General features: G+C 48.5%; 1 protein-coding gene across 1 annotated transcript in view; it reads right to left on the reverse strand.

Moving 5' to 3' along the window:
* LOC114486512 (activin receptor type-1B-like) overlaps window positions 1–772 on the reverse strand; it is a 23,104-nt gene extending 22,332 nt beyond the window's left edge. Inside the window, exon 1 of the mRNA XM_028491506.2 lies at window positions 639–772. Coding sequence (XP_028347307.2) covers window positions 639–726 — 88 coding nt within the window. The 5' untranslated portion in view covers window positions 727–772. The remainder of the gene's footprint in view (window positions 1–638) is intronic.
* Between the last annotated feature and the right edge of the window lie 12,442 nt (window positions 773–13,214).

Raw genomic sequence — 13,214 nt, forward strand, 5'->3', positions numbered from 1 at the left:
GGGGGGGCTGGCCCCACTGAACTCAAGGGACTGCGCGAAGGGGAAATGTGACTCGCTTTCCCAGAACATTAGAGAGGAAGGAGAGGGAGGGGAAGAGGCACCCCAAGCGCAGGAGCTCAAGGAAAGGTTTGAGACCCCTTCCCCTTTCATCTGAGGTGCGCAAGGACTCTCAACATCAGGAAACCTCGGAGAGGCAAAGACCCCATCGCCCGAGCCCCACAATCTTGGCGGGAGAAAAGGCGCCCCCCAGGAGCATCTGGATGGAAGGAATGAAGACCACCGCCCCTGGACACGCTGAGGGGCAGAAACGTGGACCTCCAAATATTGGGGAAGGAAGCCCGCACTCCCCTCTGTGGATCATGGGGGTGCTGGGAGCGCGACCCCCGAGAGCTCCCCGAATCCAGTTTCGCCGGGAAGAGGGATCGGGTCCCCAGGGGCCCGGCGTGAGCTCGGTCCCGGCTGGGCGGCCGCGCCTCGGGGGTCGGGGAAAGCCGACTGGGGGTCACCGCGACTCTCCCGCGCCCCCCGCCCGGCCATATTGAGTGCGTGGGGAGGGGGCGCGCTGTAGTCAGGGGCCGCGGCGCGAGGCCTCGCCCTCGCCCGGCCCTCTCCATCCCGGCCCCCGCCCCGGGACTCACCCTGGATCCCCCGGGGCCCGGACCCGCCGCTGCCGGCAAGCAGGAGAACAACAAGGAGGAAGAAGGAGGCTCCGGCCGACTCCGCCATAGTAACCGTCGCCGCCGCCGCCGCCGCCGCCGCCGCCGCCGCAGCCCAGCAGCGCCCAGCGCGCGCGCGCGCGCCCCCGGCGCCTCCCCTCCTCCCGCGGCCCGGCTCCCGCCTCCCTCTTCTCCGCCCGGCGCCGGCACGTGCACTCCCGGCGGAGCCGGCGCCGCGGCCGCCGCGCGCGCCCCCGAAGGGCGGGGCCGGGTGCGCGCGGGCGCCCGCCTTAAAGGGGAGTGTCCCAGTTAAAGGGGTGGGAGGGGTTCGCGCCTCGGCCAACCTCACCCGTGGGTGCAGAGTGCGGCGCGGAGGAGGCCGAGCCGGACACGCGGCTTCTGCTCTGTCCTGCGCTCACCGCAGCGCAGCGTGATCTTAACGGCACCGACCCCCATCCCCCGCATCGAATGTTCTACGAGTGCCGTGCGTGTTCCCGTTCCCTTCATCCCTACTGCTTAGCATCAGGCTCCCGTCACGTCCCATCGCGATCTTCGCAACCGTCTCCTAACTAGTCTCCCAGCCCCAAGTGGCCCCCTGCGATCCGCGGGACGCACAGCCACCTGTGTGATCGAATCATGGGATGCCCCTTTTCAGAACATACCGGGCTTTTTAATGACAGTACTCAATCTTGGTGAGGGTGCCGTGTGAAGCACTCCCACTCTGCTGTAGGTAGAACCCTTTTGGTAAACAATTTGGCATTACGTATAAAATGTCTGAGAATATTCATACCCCTATCCCCTGTCTTCAAGAAATAACAGAGATGAGGACAAATATTTGTGAGAAATGTTATCTGTTGCATGTTCATCATTGTAAAAAGCTGGAAACAAGTACTCAATAATAGAAGACAAATTATGGCCCATCCATATGATGGAGCATTATTTAGTAATTAAAAATTATGTTTTTAAAAATAATGACGTGAGAAAATGTCCATGAGATGTTAAATGGAAAAGCAAAATACAAAACTATTTACAGTACTGTTCTAATTTTGTTGACACTATATATCTGCATGGAAAAAAGACTGAAAAGAAATTGCCAATATTATCAGTAGTTATCACCAGAATAATTTTTTACTTTTTCTGTAAATATTTCAGTATTTTCTAAATATTTTACAAATAAGCTAGTGTTACTTTCAAATTTAGAAAAAAATGCTTATAAAAGGTAAACTGAATCACCCATATCTTTCTGAAAAGAGTTCACTTTCCTTAGCTTGAAAAAGCGCTTGAGATCACAAAAAGGACAAGGTTTTGGACCCAGAGTTCTGGATCTGAAATCTCCTTTTCTTACTAACTGGCATGAAAACTTAGGAAAACTTTTTAACCTCTCTAAGCACAGTTTCATCATCTGAGATGTAGGGGTGGAGAGGATGACCAAAGTGGGGAGTCGGGGTAGTGGGGAGCTTCTCAAATGGAATCCCCACCTTTGAAGTTGTCACAAACCTGAAGAACACCCCTCCTCATATAAAGAAAAAAACTGGACTGTAGACACACTCCCCAGACACAACTCACACACAAACACACATGTGCAAAGTCTTGCAGAGGCACCATGTACACAAGGGTCAGTAGCTGGATGAGCAAACACCTTATTTTTATACTGCTCTGCCTCAGGCCCCCAAAATGGGCATTCCCCCCTCCATTTTATCTAACTGGTCTCCCAAACTCTGTTCCACCCACCCTTAAGGGCTCCCAGCTGTGGTGGGCACAGTGTAAGTTTACTGTGTTAGTTTCCTAGGGCTGCCTTAACAGAGTACCACAAACTGGGTGGCTTAAAAGAACAGAAATTTATTCTCTCAATTCTGGAGGCTAGAAATCTGAAACTAAGGTGTCAGAAGCCCCATCCTCTCTCTGAAGGCTCTAGGGAAGAATCCTTTCTTGTCTCTAGTTTCTGGTGGTTCCCAGAATTCTTAGTGTTCCTTGGCTTGTGGAAGCATAACTTCAATCTCTGCCTCCATCTTCACATGGCTGTCTTCCCTCTGTGTCTGCATCTCTGTGTCCAAATTTCTCTCTTCTCATAAGACACCAGTCATCAGATTAGAGCCCACCCTAATCCAGTATGAGTTAAATTTCCAAAGAAAATCATGTTCACAGGTTCTGAGTAGACATGAATAATGGGGGCACACTATTCAACACAGGACATTCACAAACACATGCAGTTGGGAAGGGAAAGCTGACCCCTCAGGAGCACATTACTGAGACCAAGGGAGAGGAGCTGTCCTTCCTTATACCTTGCTAAGTGCTGCCACTGTGGCTGCAAGACCAAGAGTCGCAGAGGGGACCTGTGGTTGCTTTACTCCTAAATTACAAGGGCAGTCACATAGCTGAAAGTACAGCCCAGGGAATCAGAACGCTGGGTCCACAGACCAAATACCAGCTCACCTGATAGCCTTTGACTTTGGACAAGATATTTTACCTCCCTAAACCTCAATTCCCTCATCTGTAAATTGGAACTGATGTTAGTTCTACCTCATAGAGATATTGTGGGGATGGATGAAGATACTGTCTTTAAAGCATTCGGCACAGTCTCTGACACCTAGGAAGTGATATAAAAAGAAAAGCTATTGTGATGATGATTTAATCTTTACTATAATCCTATGAAGTGGTTGAGGCATGTCAGGGTGTGCTCAATTTACAGGTGAGGCAACTGAGACCTAAGGAAGGTAAGCCACTCGCCCAAGCTCACGTCTAATTAAGTGTTGAAGCCACAGCCTCCTGGTCCTGTGCTTCTTCAACATCACAGCATCTCATGCTTTTCCAGGGACTGGTTTTCAAGAGCCAGCTGAAGGTGGGAAATTAGACTTGATGGGGTTGGGGAGGGGTGAGCTATATTCCTCATACCCTATTCGTGAGAGTTTGCAGCATCTCCTCGAGTCAGAGTTTTACCAGATGATGCATCTACCTTCCCTTTTAGGTCCCAAGCAGTACGGAGACAGACCGCCCAATCTCCCTGTGCTCCCTCCCACAGCCTGGCTCTCCTCCCATCCCTGAAGACCTCAGCAAAGCATCCATTTCTGTAAGCCTCCTGAATCTTAGGACTGGACCCACATCACATCTACGAACTACTCATCCGCCTTGCTCTGTCCCTTTGTCATGGGATTCCCCAGAGCTACCAGGATTTACTTCTCTGGGAAAAAGTCTTACTCCCCAGGCTCCACTGACTAGACCACCCAGTGTCACAGCTGCCATCTTGTTTACAACACACCAAGACACTCCACCTCCTAGGGGATTCAGCACAGTTTGCCTTGGTGAGCAGCAGAGTCATTAATTCCAAGAGGACAATAGCTCATCTTCATCCATTCCGCAAGTGCATATTGAGCACTGGCAGTACACCAGGCGTAACTTATAAACGTGGATAAGTCATGGTCCTTGTCCTCATGAAATTTACAATCTAATAGAGATGAGAGTGAAAAAAAGGCACAACATATTATATATGCTATAACACACCCGTAAAGGGTCAGCAGGGAGACTCAGGACGGCATGGATGGTGCAACTCTGGAAGGCTAAGGAGGTGGGAAAGGTTTCATGAAGAGACCATGCTCCAGCTGACTCCTGGCAGGTCTACGAGTGTTCCTTAGATAGACAGGCTTGTGCGGGGCAGGGGAAGGCGGGAGATTATTCCTGGCAGAGGGAGTAGTTACCAAGTTATCTCGAGCAAGATACCAAGGTGAAATTGCCCGATGTTTAGGCATGGCAGCACATGCAGAGGGTGCAGGGTGAAGGGGGCTGGTGGTGGAGCTGAAAGGTAATGTGGGAGAGAGAGACAGATGTGGAAGTCCACATGGAAGTGTCCTTTTCTCCAGTATTCCTGGACGGGTTCTAAGCAGTGGGGTAAAGTGATCAGATTTGTATTTTAGAAAGACCACTTTGTTGAACCATATGAACTTGAACTTTGTGCAGATGGTTTGGTGGTAAGGAAACCAAAGAGCCAGTAGCTCAGACAAAATAGGAGGAGGACCTGACCCTAGGCAGCAGCAATGGAGATGGGAAAGAAAAATAGATTCAAGAGATTTTAAAGAGGTAGAAACTACAAGATGGATTGGATGTGAGAAGTGAGGAAGAAACAGAGAAGCCCATTATGTTTCCAGTATAATCTGATGTGGGTGACTGGCTGCTTGGCGGCTAATTCAGCAGATTAACAAGAGCAAGTTTGGGAAAAAGATAATGAGCTCCCCATTGGACATACTGAGTTTGAAGGGCCTCTTGTAGGAACCTGGAGCCATGGAGCTATGGATTGGAAATCAGCAGCATATCATAGTTATGCAGACAGCTCAGGGGTGTGCAGTAGTTCTGGAAGTACAGCAACACAGACAGGAAAGAGGAGACAGAGAAGGAACAGTCAGAGAAATAGGAAAAGAACCTGGAAAAAACCAGAATCATGGAAACCAAGGCAGGAGAGGGTTTCAAGAGATCAGTAGTTTCTAATGTTGAGAAGGAGTCAAGTAAGATGGGAAACAAAGAATGTCTAGGATTTGATAACTTGAAACCCAGAGGTGACTTTTACTTGAGCAGGTTCAGTGGAAGGTGGAGTGGAGGCCTAACTTCAGGGGGCTACAAGTGAACGAGAGGTGAAAGCTTAGAAAGACTGAGTGTCAGACTTCCCTGGTGGCGCAGTGGTTAAGAATCCACCTGCCAATGCAGGGGACACGGGTTCGAGCCCTGGTCCAGGAAGATCCCACATGCCACAGAGCAACTAAGCCCGTGGGCCACGACTACTGAGCCTGTGCTCTAGAGCCTGCGAGCCACAACTACTGAGCCCGCGTGCCACAACTACTGAAGCCCGCGTGCCTAGAGCCCGTGCTTCGCAACAAGAGAAGCCACCACAATGAGAAGCCCGTGCACCGCAACAAAAGAGTAGCCACCGCTCCCTGCAACTAGAGAAAGCCCGCATGCAGCAACGGAGACCCAACACAGCCAAAAAGAAAGGAAGGAAGGAAGGAAGGAAGGAAGGAAGAAAGAAAGGAAGGAAGGAAGGAAGAAAGAATTAAAAAAAAAAAAAGACCGAGTGTCATCTGTTCTTTAAAAGAACTTGGCTGTGATGGGAGGGGGAGATTTGAATTTCCTTCAGAATGATAGACCAGGTTCCCTGAGCAAAATTTCTGCTAAAGAAACAACCCAAAATGCTTGGTAAACTAGCAAGAAAGTGAAGAATACTCAAGTCAAAAACTAAGGAACAAAGAGAGAAAAGCAGAGAACCAAAGCTGGCTTTCACCTTGAGAGCATTTGTATACCAGGTGAACTTGAACTTTGGTGTTCTGAAGGTGAGCAGGATGCAGGGGACAGGAGAGAAAGTCCAGGACTGCCCAAGGTGTGGGAGTCTAATAAATCTTCCTCTGCTCAAATCTGAGACCCACAAGAGATAAGACGACACTCGGTCAAAGGATGAACTAGAAATAATTCACTCCTCCAGGAGGCTGCCAGGAAAACTGCCTGACTTGAACCTTGGTTCTGAGCGAGAAAAGGGGAAAATCTTCCCTGAGAATTCCGAACCACAAGTTGGCCTGCATCATTTAATTTAATTCCAAATTAACCCTACCTGGGTGGTCTGAAAAACTATACACTATTTAGATTCGAGTGGGCCTGGGCTGGTAGTACCCCCTGGTAGTACCTGGAAGAAAGAAGAGCAAATAATCTCTAGAGGACCCACCTTCAACTCAGGCTACAAGGAATTCTCACAGACAAAATTCCAAGAAATATAATCTATGTAGTCAAAAATCCAAAAACAATTAAGTAGGGCTGAGAGAAAAATAACAGTCAACCTAGAATTATATACTCATAGAAAATGTCTTTAAAAAATGAATAAGTTATGTATGAATTCATGCCTACTTTACTAATTGTCAGATATTCCCTAATAGAAGAGAAACAGACTATATAACTTCCAGGTTAGGAGAAGGAAAAAAGTAGAATAAGAAAATATAAGCAATCCTGTGCTTCCCTGGTGGTGTAGTGGTTAAGAATCTGTCTGCCAATACAGGGGACATGGGTTCGAGCCCTGGTCCGGGAAGATCCCACATGCCGCGGAGTGACTAAGCCCATGCACCACAACTACTGAGCCTGCACTCTAGAGCCCCCGAGCCACAACTACTGAGTCCCGTGTGCCACATCTACTGAAGCCCGTGCACCTAGAGCCTGTGCTCTGTAACAAGAGAAGCCACTGCAATGAGAAGCCCGCGCACCGCAATGAAGAGTAGCCCCCACTCGCCACAATGAGAGAAAGCCCGTGAGCAGCAACGAAGACCCAACACCGCCAAAAATAAATAATAAATAAATAAATTCTTTAAAATAAATAAAGGGGGGAAGAAAGAAAATATAAGCAATCCAAAAGGAGGCAAGAAAGGGAAAAAAAAGGATAGTATTAAGGTGAGATAAATAGAAAGCACAAAATAAGATGGTGAAAGTAAATTCAAATACATCTGTGATTACAATAAATATGAATGGGCTAAATAATCCAAATTAAAAATACAGATTTCTAGACTAGAGAAGAGAAAGAGAGAAAAGGGGATTTCCAGAGGACATACAAGGTCAAAGAAGTGTTTGCTGTGTTTTGTTGCTTTAATAAGATGGGAGAGACTGCAACTTAGACTGCAGTAAAGGAGTCAGGAAGAGTTCAAAAATATGGAAGAAGAAGAAGTGACGGAGCCAGAAGCTGGAGGAGGAGGTGAAAGAAAGTTTATAGGCATGAGAGGGTCACCTGGATGTTCTCAGTCAAGTTTCAGGCATGGCCTGTTTTGGTACAGCATGGTCAGGAGGCAGGATAGCATATGATGGAGGACATGCTTGAAGAGAGTAGGGAAAATTTGCAAAAACCCCTGTGGGAAATGGGATGGTGTCCAGGAACATAGGAAAGCAGAAGGTAATTGCCAGGGTGGCTCTGGGGCCCAGCCAGAGTTGCCGAACGTTAAGTTGAGGTCATAACGAGCCTCTTTGATGGTACAGTTTCCTCTAGAAATGCTCAGCATCCCAGAGTGGGAGCTGAAGAGGGGTTGTTTGGACCCTGAAGGGTTGGGGGAAGCGGTATAGGTCTGGTGGGAGAACGGGTGGGCCAGGGAGTTGAGGGAAGTGGAGGGAGGGCAGCTAAGGCAATGGAAGGAATAGGAATGTGATATGGCTGGTGGCTAAGGATGGGAGGCTGGCTAGAGCCACTGTTATGGGCCTGAGAATCCCGAAGGCCCCAGTCAGTGTTAGGGACCTGACAGAGTCAGCGGCTGCAGTCTGTGCTCAGGGGCCCCATGGGATGGTGCTGAGCTCTGCTGTTCCTGAAAAAAACCCTCCCCAGGCTTTTCCCCCTCACTTTCTGCTCCAGAGGCCATGGCATGATTGTAGATTACTATAACCCCCACACTGACCTCGTTCCACCCCAGTGCCTCCTTGGTAAACAGGCCCGGTGCCCTCAGCCTTGATGATTCATACTTTAGTTCTATCCGGACATGCCCAGTGGCCAAGCAGGATGGCTCTCCTGGTCATTCTCCTTTTGCTGTGGACCTCTGATCTTTTGCCTATCTGTACCCCCCTCTTCTCCATGCCCCTAATGAAGCCCCCATCCAGAGCCTCATATCATATACCTCTGATACTGCTAGCGCTGTAACCTCCCCACCTCCTGGTCACCCTTCCTGCAGTTACCAGGCACGCCATGGCAAACCCGTGTTCCCTCTCACTTTGTCATCTGCCTTCCTGAGAACATACGGGCTCCCTATTGCCCATGACACCAAGCCAAAAGCATGGCATTCTAAATCTGCAGGGGATTTTTAGAGATTATTTAGTCTGACCTCATTGTTTTACAGATGGAAAAACTGAGGTCCAGAGAAGATAAATGACTTTTCCAGGGCAAAACCAAAACTGGTAGTCAAGACCTCTACATGACAAGCCCTTAATATCCATCCAGACTTACTTCCCCTACACATAAAAATAGCATACAGAGACTGACCATGTACTCTCCTAAGAGCCCTTTGTGGATTATTTATTTAATCTTCACAACAACCCTGTGGGAGCAGTACTACTGTTCACCCTATTGTAGAGATGGAGAACTGAGGTACAGAGAGGTCAGATAATTTGCCCAAGATCACCCAGCTAATCCCAGTTCTGACAGCTCCCCTGTCATCTTGGATCCTCTCTCTCTCTCTCAATCCCTCCCCCTTTTACACACTTATACACTTGCACGCACACCTGCCAAGTCCTCAGTCATAGTCTTCCCCCTGCTTGGACAACCCCTGCTCCCTTTTTTCCCATGTGGATTACAAGGGTGTATTTCTCTCACCTGCCTACACCCCCTTCTCCTAGATGAATACATGGTCCGCCCTCTGGCCACAGATGATTGCACCAGGGTCGGGCATCTGAACCAAGGGAAAGTAGTAAATAGACTGGCTGAGCTATTCAGCTTCTCTTTCATGAGCATTTGAACTAAGGAGGCGTAGAAATTGTGTTACTTAGATGGTGGCAGGAACTACAGAGTAGTAACTGGAAGCCATATGGTATCAGGATGAGCTAGGAGAAGAGAATGGAATGGAGCCGAGGCAGGGAGAAGGCCGGGGGTGGTCACCAAGGTGTGCTTGTGCACACGCACCCTCCAGCCTCAGCCACTCTTAACAGTCAAATTGTCTTCCACACATACCCAGTCCAGTGTCTTCAAGACCCCATGAGATCTGGCCATATTTTCCCATTACCAGTTTCTCTGAGACTCCCACTTATCTTTCCAGGAAATCCTCTTTTTTCACTTCTACTGGTTTGAGTGTGTTAATCCTTGTAGCCTAGGGTTCCTGGCTAGAACCCCAGGTCAAGGAATTCTACCCATCGTTCAGAATGAGCTCAGAGCCTGACTGCTCTTGGAAGCCTTCCGCCTTCCTGGGTGTGTAGCCTCTCCTTCCTCAGACAGATCATTAACCCTACCACTTCCATTTCCCTCCCAATGTTCAGGAAATACTAACTTTGGGGCACCCAGTTCTAATTTTGCCATTTGAAGCTGGACTATCTTTATGGTTATCATTTTATGTTCTAGCAAATCCATGGATCCGGGCATCATTTATTCATCCTGGAACATGTTTCGAGTGTCTTTGTGCCAGGCACCGGGCTAGGCCCTGGGAATGATTCAGATGAAGTTCTTAGTTCTTTGCCCTACAGGAGTTCACAGACCAGGAGGGAAGTCTATATTCCCCTTGCCAAACTGGTCACACCAACACAGCCTCCGGTTTCATGATCACACACACACACATACACACACACACACACACACACACCCCAGACGTGACTATGAACGCTGTCACATTGTCAAATACACACCCAGACACAGGCTCTATCTTGTCTTCTCCTCCCCGTTCCTTCATCCCCTTCCTTATGCCATGTGCCCACCCATCTGGGGCCTGAGCTCACACTCACACTGCTCTCCACTCAGGAAGGTGTCCTGGAGTTCCTGCTCCACTCTCTTTTTGATCATTCTGTGGTACGGGAATTGACACCATAGTCTGAGTGTGTGTGTGCCTTCATGCTATTTTAAGACCCCAGCACTTTGCAAAAACCTGGTGGAGAATACTGCCAAAGCCAGAGGGCGGGGGAGGGGAGGCCAAGCAACCTGAGCCCAGGCGGCTGGGCCTCTGAGAACCCAGTTAGCGGAGCCAGCTGCAGACTCCGCTGTGAACTGCTGGTTGCCCGGCCCGGCCTGACCTGGGCCTCTACCATCTCTCTGCCATGTCCAGCCCTCATCCCTCCCCAGGAGTTGTTTTGGAGTTTGCACACCAGGCAGCATGTAAAATTGTTTGTGTTTCTGGAAACGCACGCACGCGCAGAGAAGTCTTGAAATTCTTCTTGGAACGGTTCCAGGGATTTATTTATGAAATTCCCAGGGGGTGGGAGAAACAGAAGTCTGGACTTTGCAGACTGAGTGCTGTGCCGTCATCTCATCAACATAAACAGCAGCTCTGGTGTGCACTTACTAAATACCCACCGCGAGCCTGGGCCAGGCTGGAGGGGTAGGGGCAGGGGAGCATGCACAGGTGCTCTGTCCCCAAGGCAGCAGGGGTGACCTCCCTGCCATCCCACCAGAGGGAAAAACAAACATGATATTGACATATTTTGGCCATGGTCCCTCCTGCCTCTTCTCTCTCTTCTACCAGCCTCCACTTCCTCACTCTCTGGCTCTCTTTCTCCCAGAGTCTGCAGCCTCTCTCCCCGTGCCCACTCCACTGCAGAGTCCATGCTATCCTGTGGATGGATGTCTCGGTCCTCTAAAGAAAGGCTTCGTGGCTAGTTTCTCCACAAGTGAGAAGCTGAGAGCTGGCTGTCCTGTGCTGCCATCCCCGATTGGATCGTTCTGCTCTGATCCCTGGCAGTTTGTCAGGGAACAGAAATGGGGTTGGGGCACAGGCATGGCAGAGTCTGCCAGCTGCTGGAGAAAGCTGAGGTGTCCAGGCCTCTGAGGATGGTTTCTAAGTTGTCCCCCGGGACGTGCTGTAGGAGCTTCAGAGGGGAACTGAATGGAGGCAGAGAGTCAAGCTAATGGAGTTGGGGAGAGAGCTTTAATTCTGCCCCCAGTGGAAAAGCGTGTAGAAGCTTCTTGCTGCAAGACAGGCTTCAGCAGGTGTTCCGGCCCCAGTCAAACCTTCTGATGACTGAAGCCCCAATCAATGTTATAACTGCAACCTCATGAAAAACCCTGGACCAGAACCACCAGTAAGCCACTCCCAAATTCTAGAACCACAGAAATTATTATGTGAGATAATAAGTGTTTATTATTTTTTATTTATTTTTTTGTGTGTGGTACGCGGGCCTCTCACTGCTGTAGCCTCTCCCGTTGCGGAGCACAGGCTCCGGACGCGCGGGCTCAGTGGCCATGGCCCACAGGCCCAGCTGCTCCGCAGCATGTGGGATCTTCCCAGACCGGGGCATGAACCCGTGTCCCCTGCATCGGCAGGAGGACTCTCAACCACTGCGCCACCAGGGAAGCCAATAAGTGTTTATTATTGTTGAAAGCTGCTAAAGTGTGGAGTAATTTGTTGCATAGCAACCATACATGACATCCAGGCTTGCATGATATATCCCCTTCTTTGGCCCTTAGACCCCATCGCCTACAACCCTCTCCCTTGTTCATTCAGCTCCAGCCAAAATTTACCTAGTTGGCTTTACCAAGTGTTCTTTTTTTTTAAACATCTTTATTGGGGTATAATTGCTTTACAATGGTGTGTTAGTTTCTGCTGTATAACAAAGTGAATCAGTTATATGTACACTTATACCCCCATATCCCCTCCCTCTTGCGCCTCCCTCCCATCCTCCCATCCCACCCTTCTAGGTGGTCACCAAGACTGATCTCCCTGTGTTATGCAGCTGCTTCCCACTAGCTATCTATTTTATATTTGGTAGTGTATATATGTCAATGCTAGTCTTTCACTTCATCCCAGCTTACCCTTCCCCCTACCCGTGTCCTCAAGTCCATTCTCTACCTCTTCGTCTTTATTCCTGTCCTGCCCCTAGGTTCATCAGAACCAGTTTTTAATTTTAGATTCCATATATATGCGTTAGAACACAGTATTTGTTTTTCTCTTTCTGACTTACTTCACTCTGTATGACAGACTCTAGGTCCACCCACCTCGCTACAAATAACTCAATTTCGTTTCTTTTTATGGCTGAGTAATATTCCATTGTATATATGTGCCACATCTTCTTTATCCATTCATCTGTCGATGGACACTTAGTTTGCTTCTGTGTCCACATGGCTATTGTAAATAGTGCTGCAGTGAACATTGTGGTACATGACTCTTTTTGAATTATGGTTTGGGTTGTTTGTTTTTTGATATTGAGCTGCATGAGCTGCTTGTATATTTTGGAGATTAATTCTTTGTCAGTTGCTTCGTTTGCAAATATTTTCTCCCATTCTGAGGGTTGTCTTTTCATCTTGTTATGGCTTCCTACCAAGTGTTCTTTAAAATCACTTATAAGCCTGAGGTTTTAGAATACAGATCCTAGAAAATAAACTAAGAAACGAAATCATCTATGATTAAGAAATAGACTCACAGATGTAGAAAACAAACTTATGGTATAGTTTGTATGATATATACACAAACACTGTATAGTGCAGGGAGCTATATTCAAGATCTTGTAATAACTTATAATGGAAAAGAATCTGAAAAAGAATATATATAATTGAATCACTTTGCTGTATACCTGAAACATTGTAAATCAACTATACTTCAATGAAAAATTTTTAAAATTAATTAATTTATTCATTTATTATTTTTGGCTGCGTTGGGTCTTCGTTGCCGCGTGCAGGCTTTCTCTAGTTGCGGTGAGTGGGGGCTACTCTTCGTTGCGGTGCACGGGCTTCTCTTGTTTCGGAGCACAGGCTCTAGGCACACGGGCTTCAATAGCTGTGGCACGTGGGCTCAGTAGTTGTGGCTTGCAGGCTCTAGAGCTCAGGCTCAGTAGTTGTGGCACCCAGGCTTAGTTGCTCTGTGGCATGTGGGATCTTCCCGGACCAGGGCTTGAACCTGTGTCCCTGCATTGGCAGGCAGATTCTTAACCGCT

Source organism: Physeter macrocephalus, chromosome 6 (genome assembly GCF_002837175.3).
Source record: "Physeter macrocephalus isolate SW-GA chromosome 6, ASM283717v5, whole genome shotgun sequence".
Lineage (NCBI taxonomy): Eukaryota > Metazoa > Chordata > Mammalia > Artiodactyla > Physeteridae > Physeter > Physeter macrocephalus.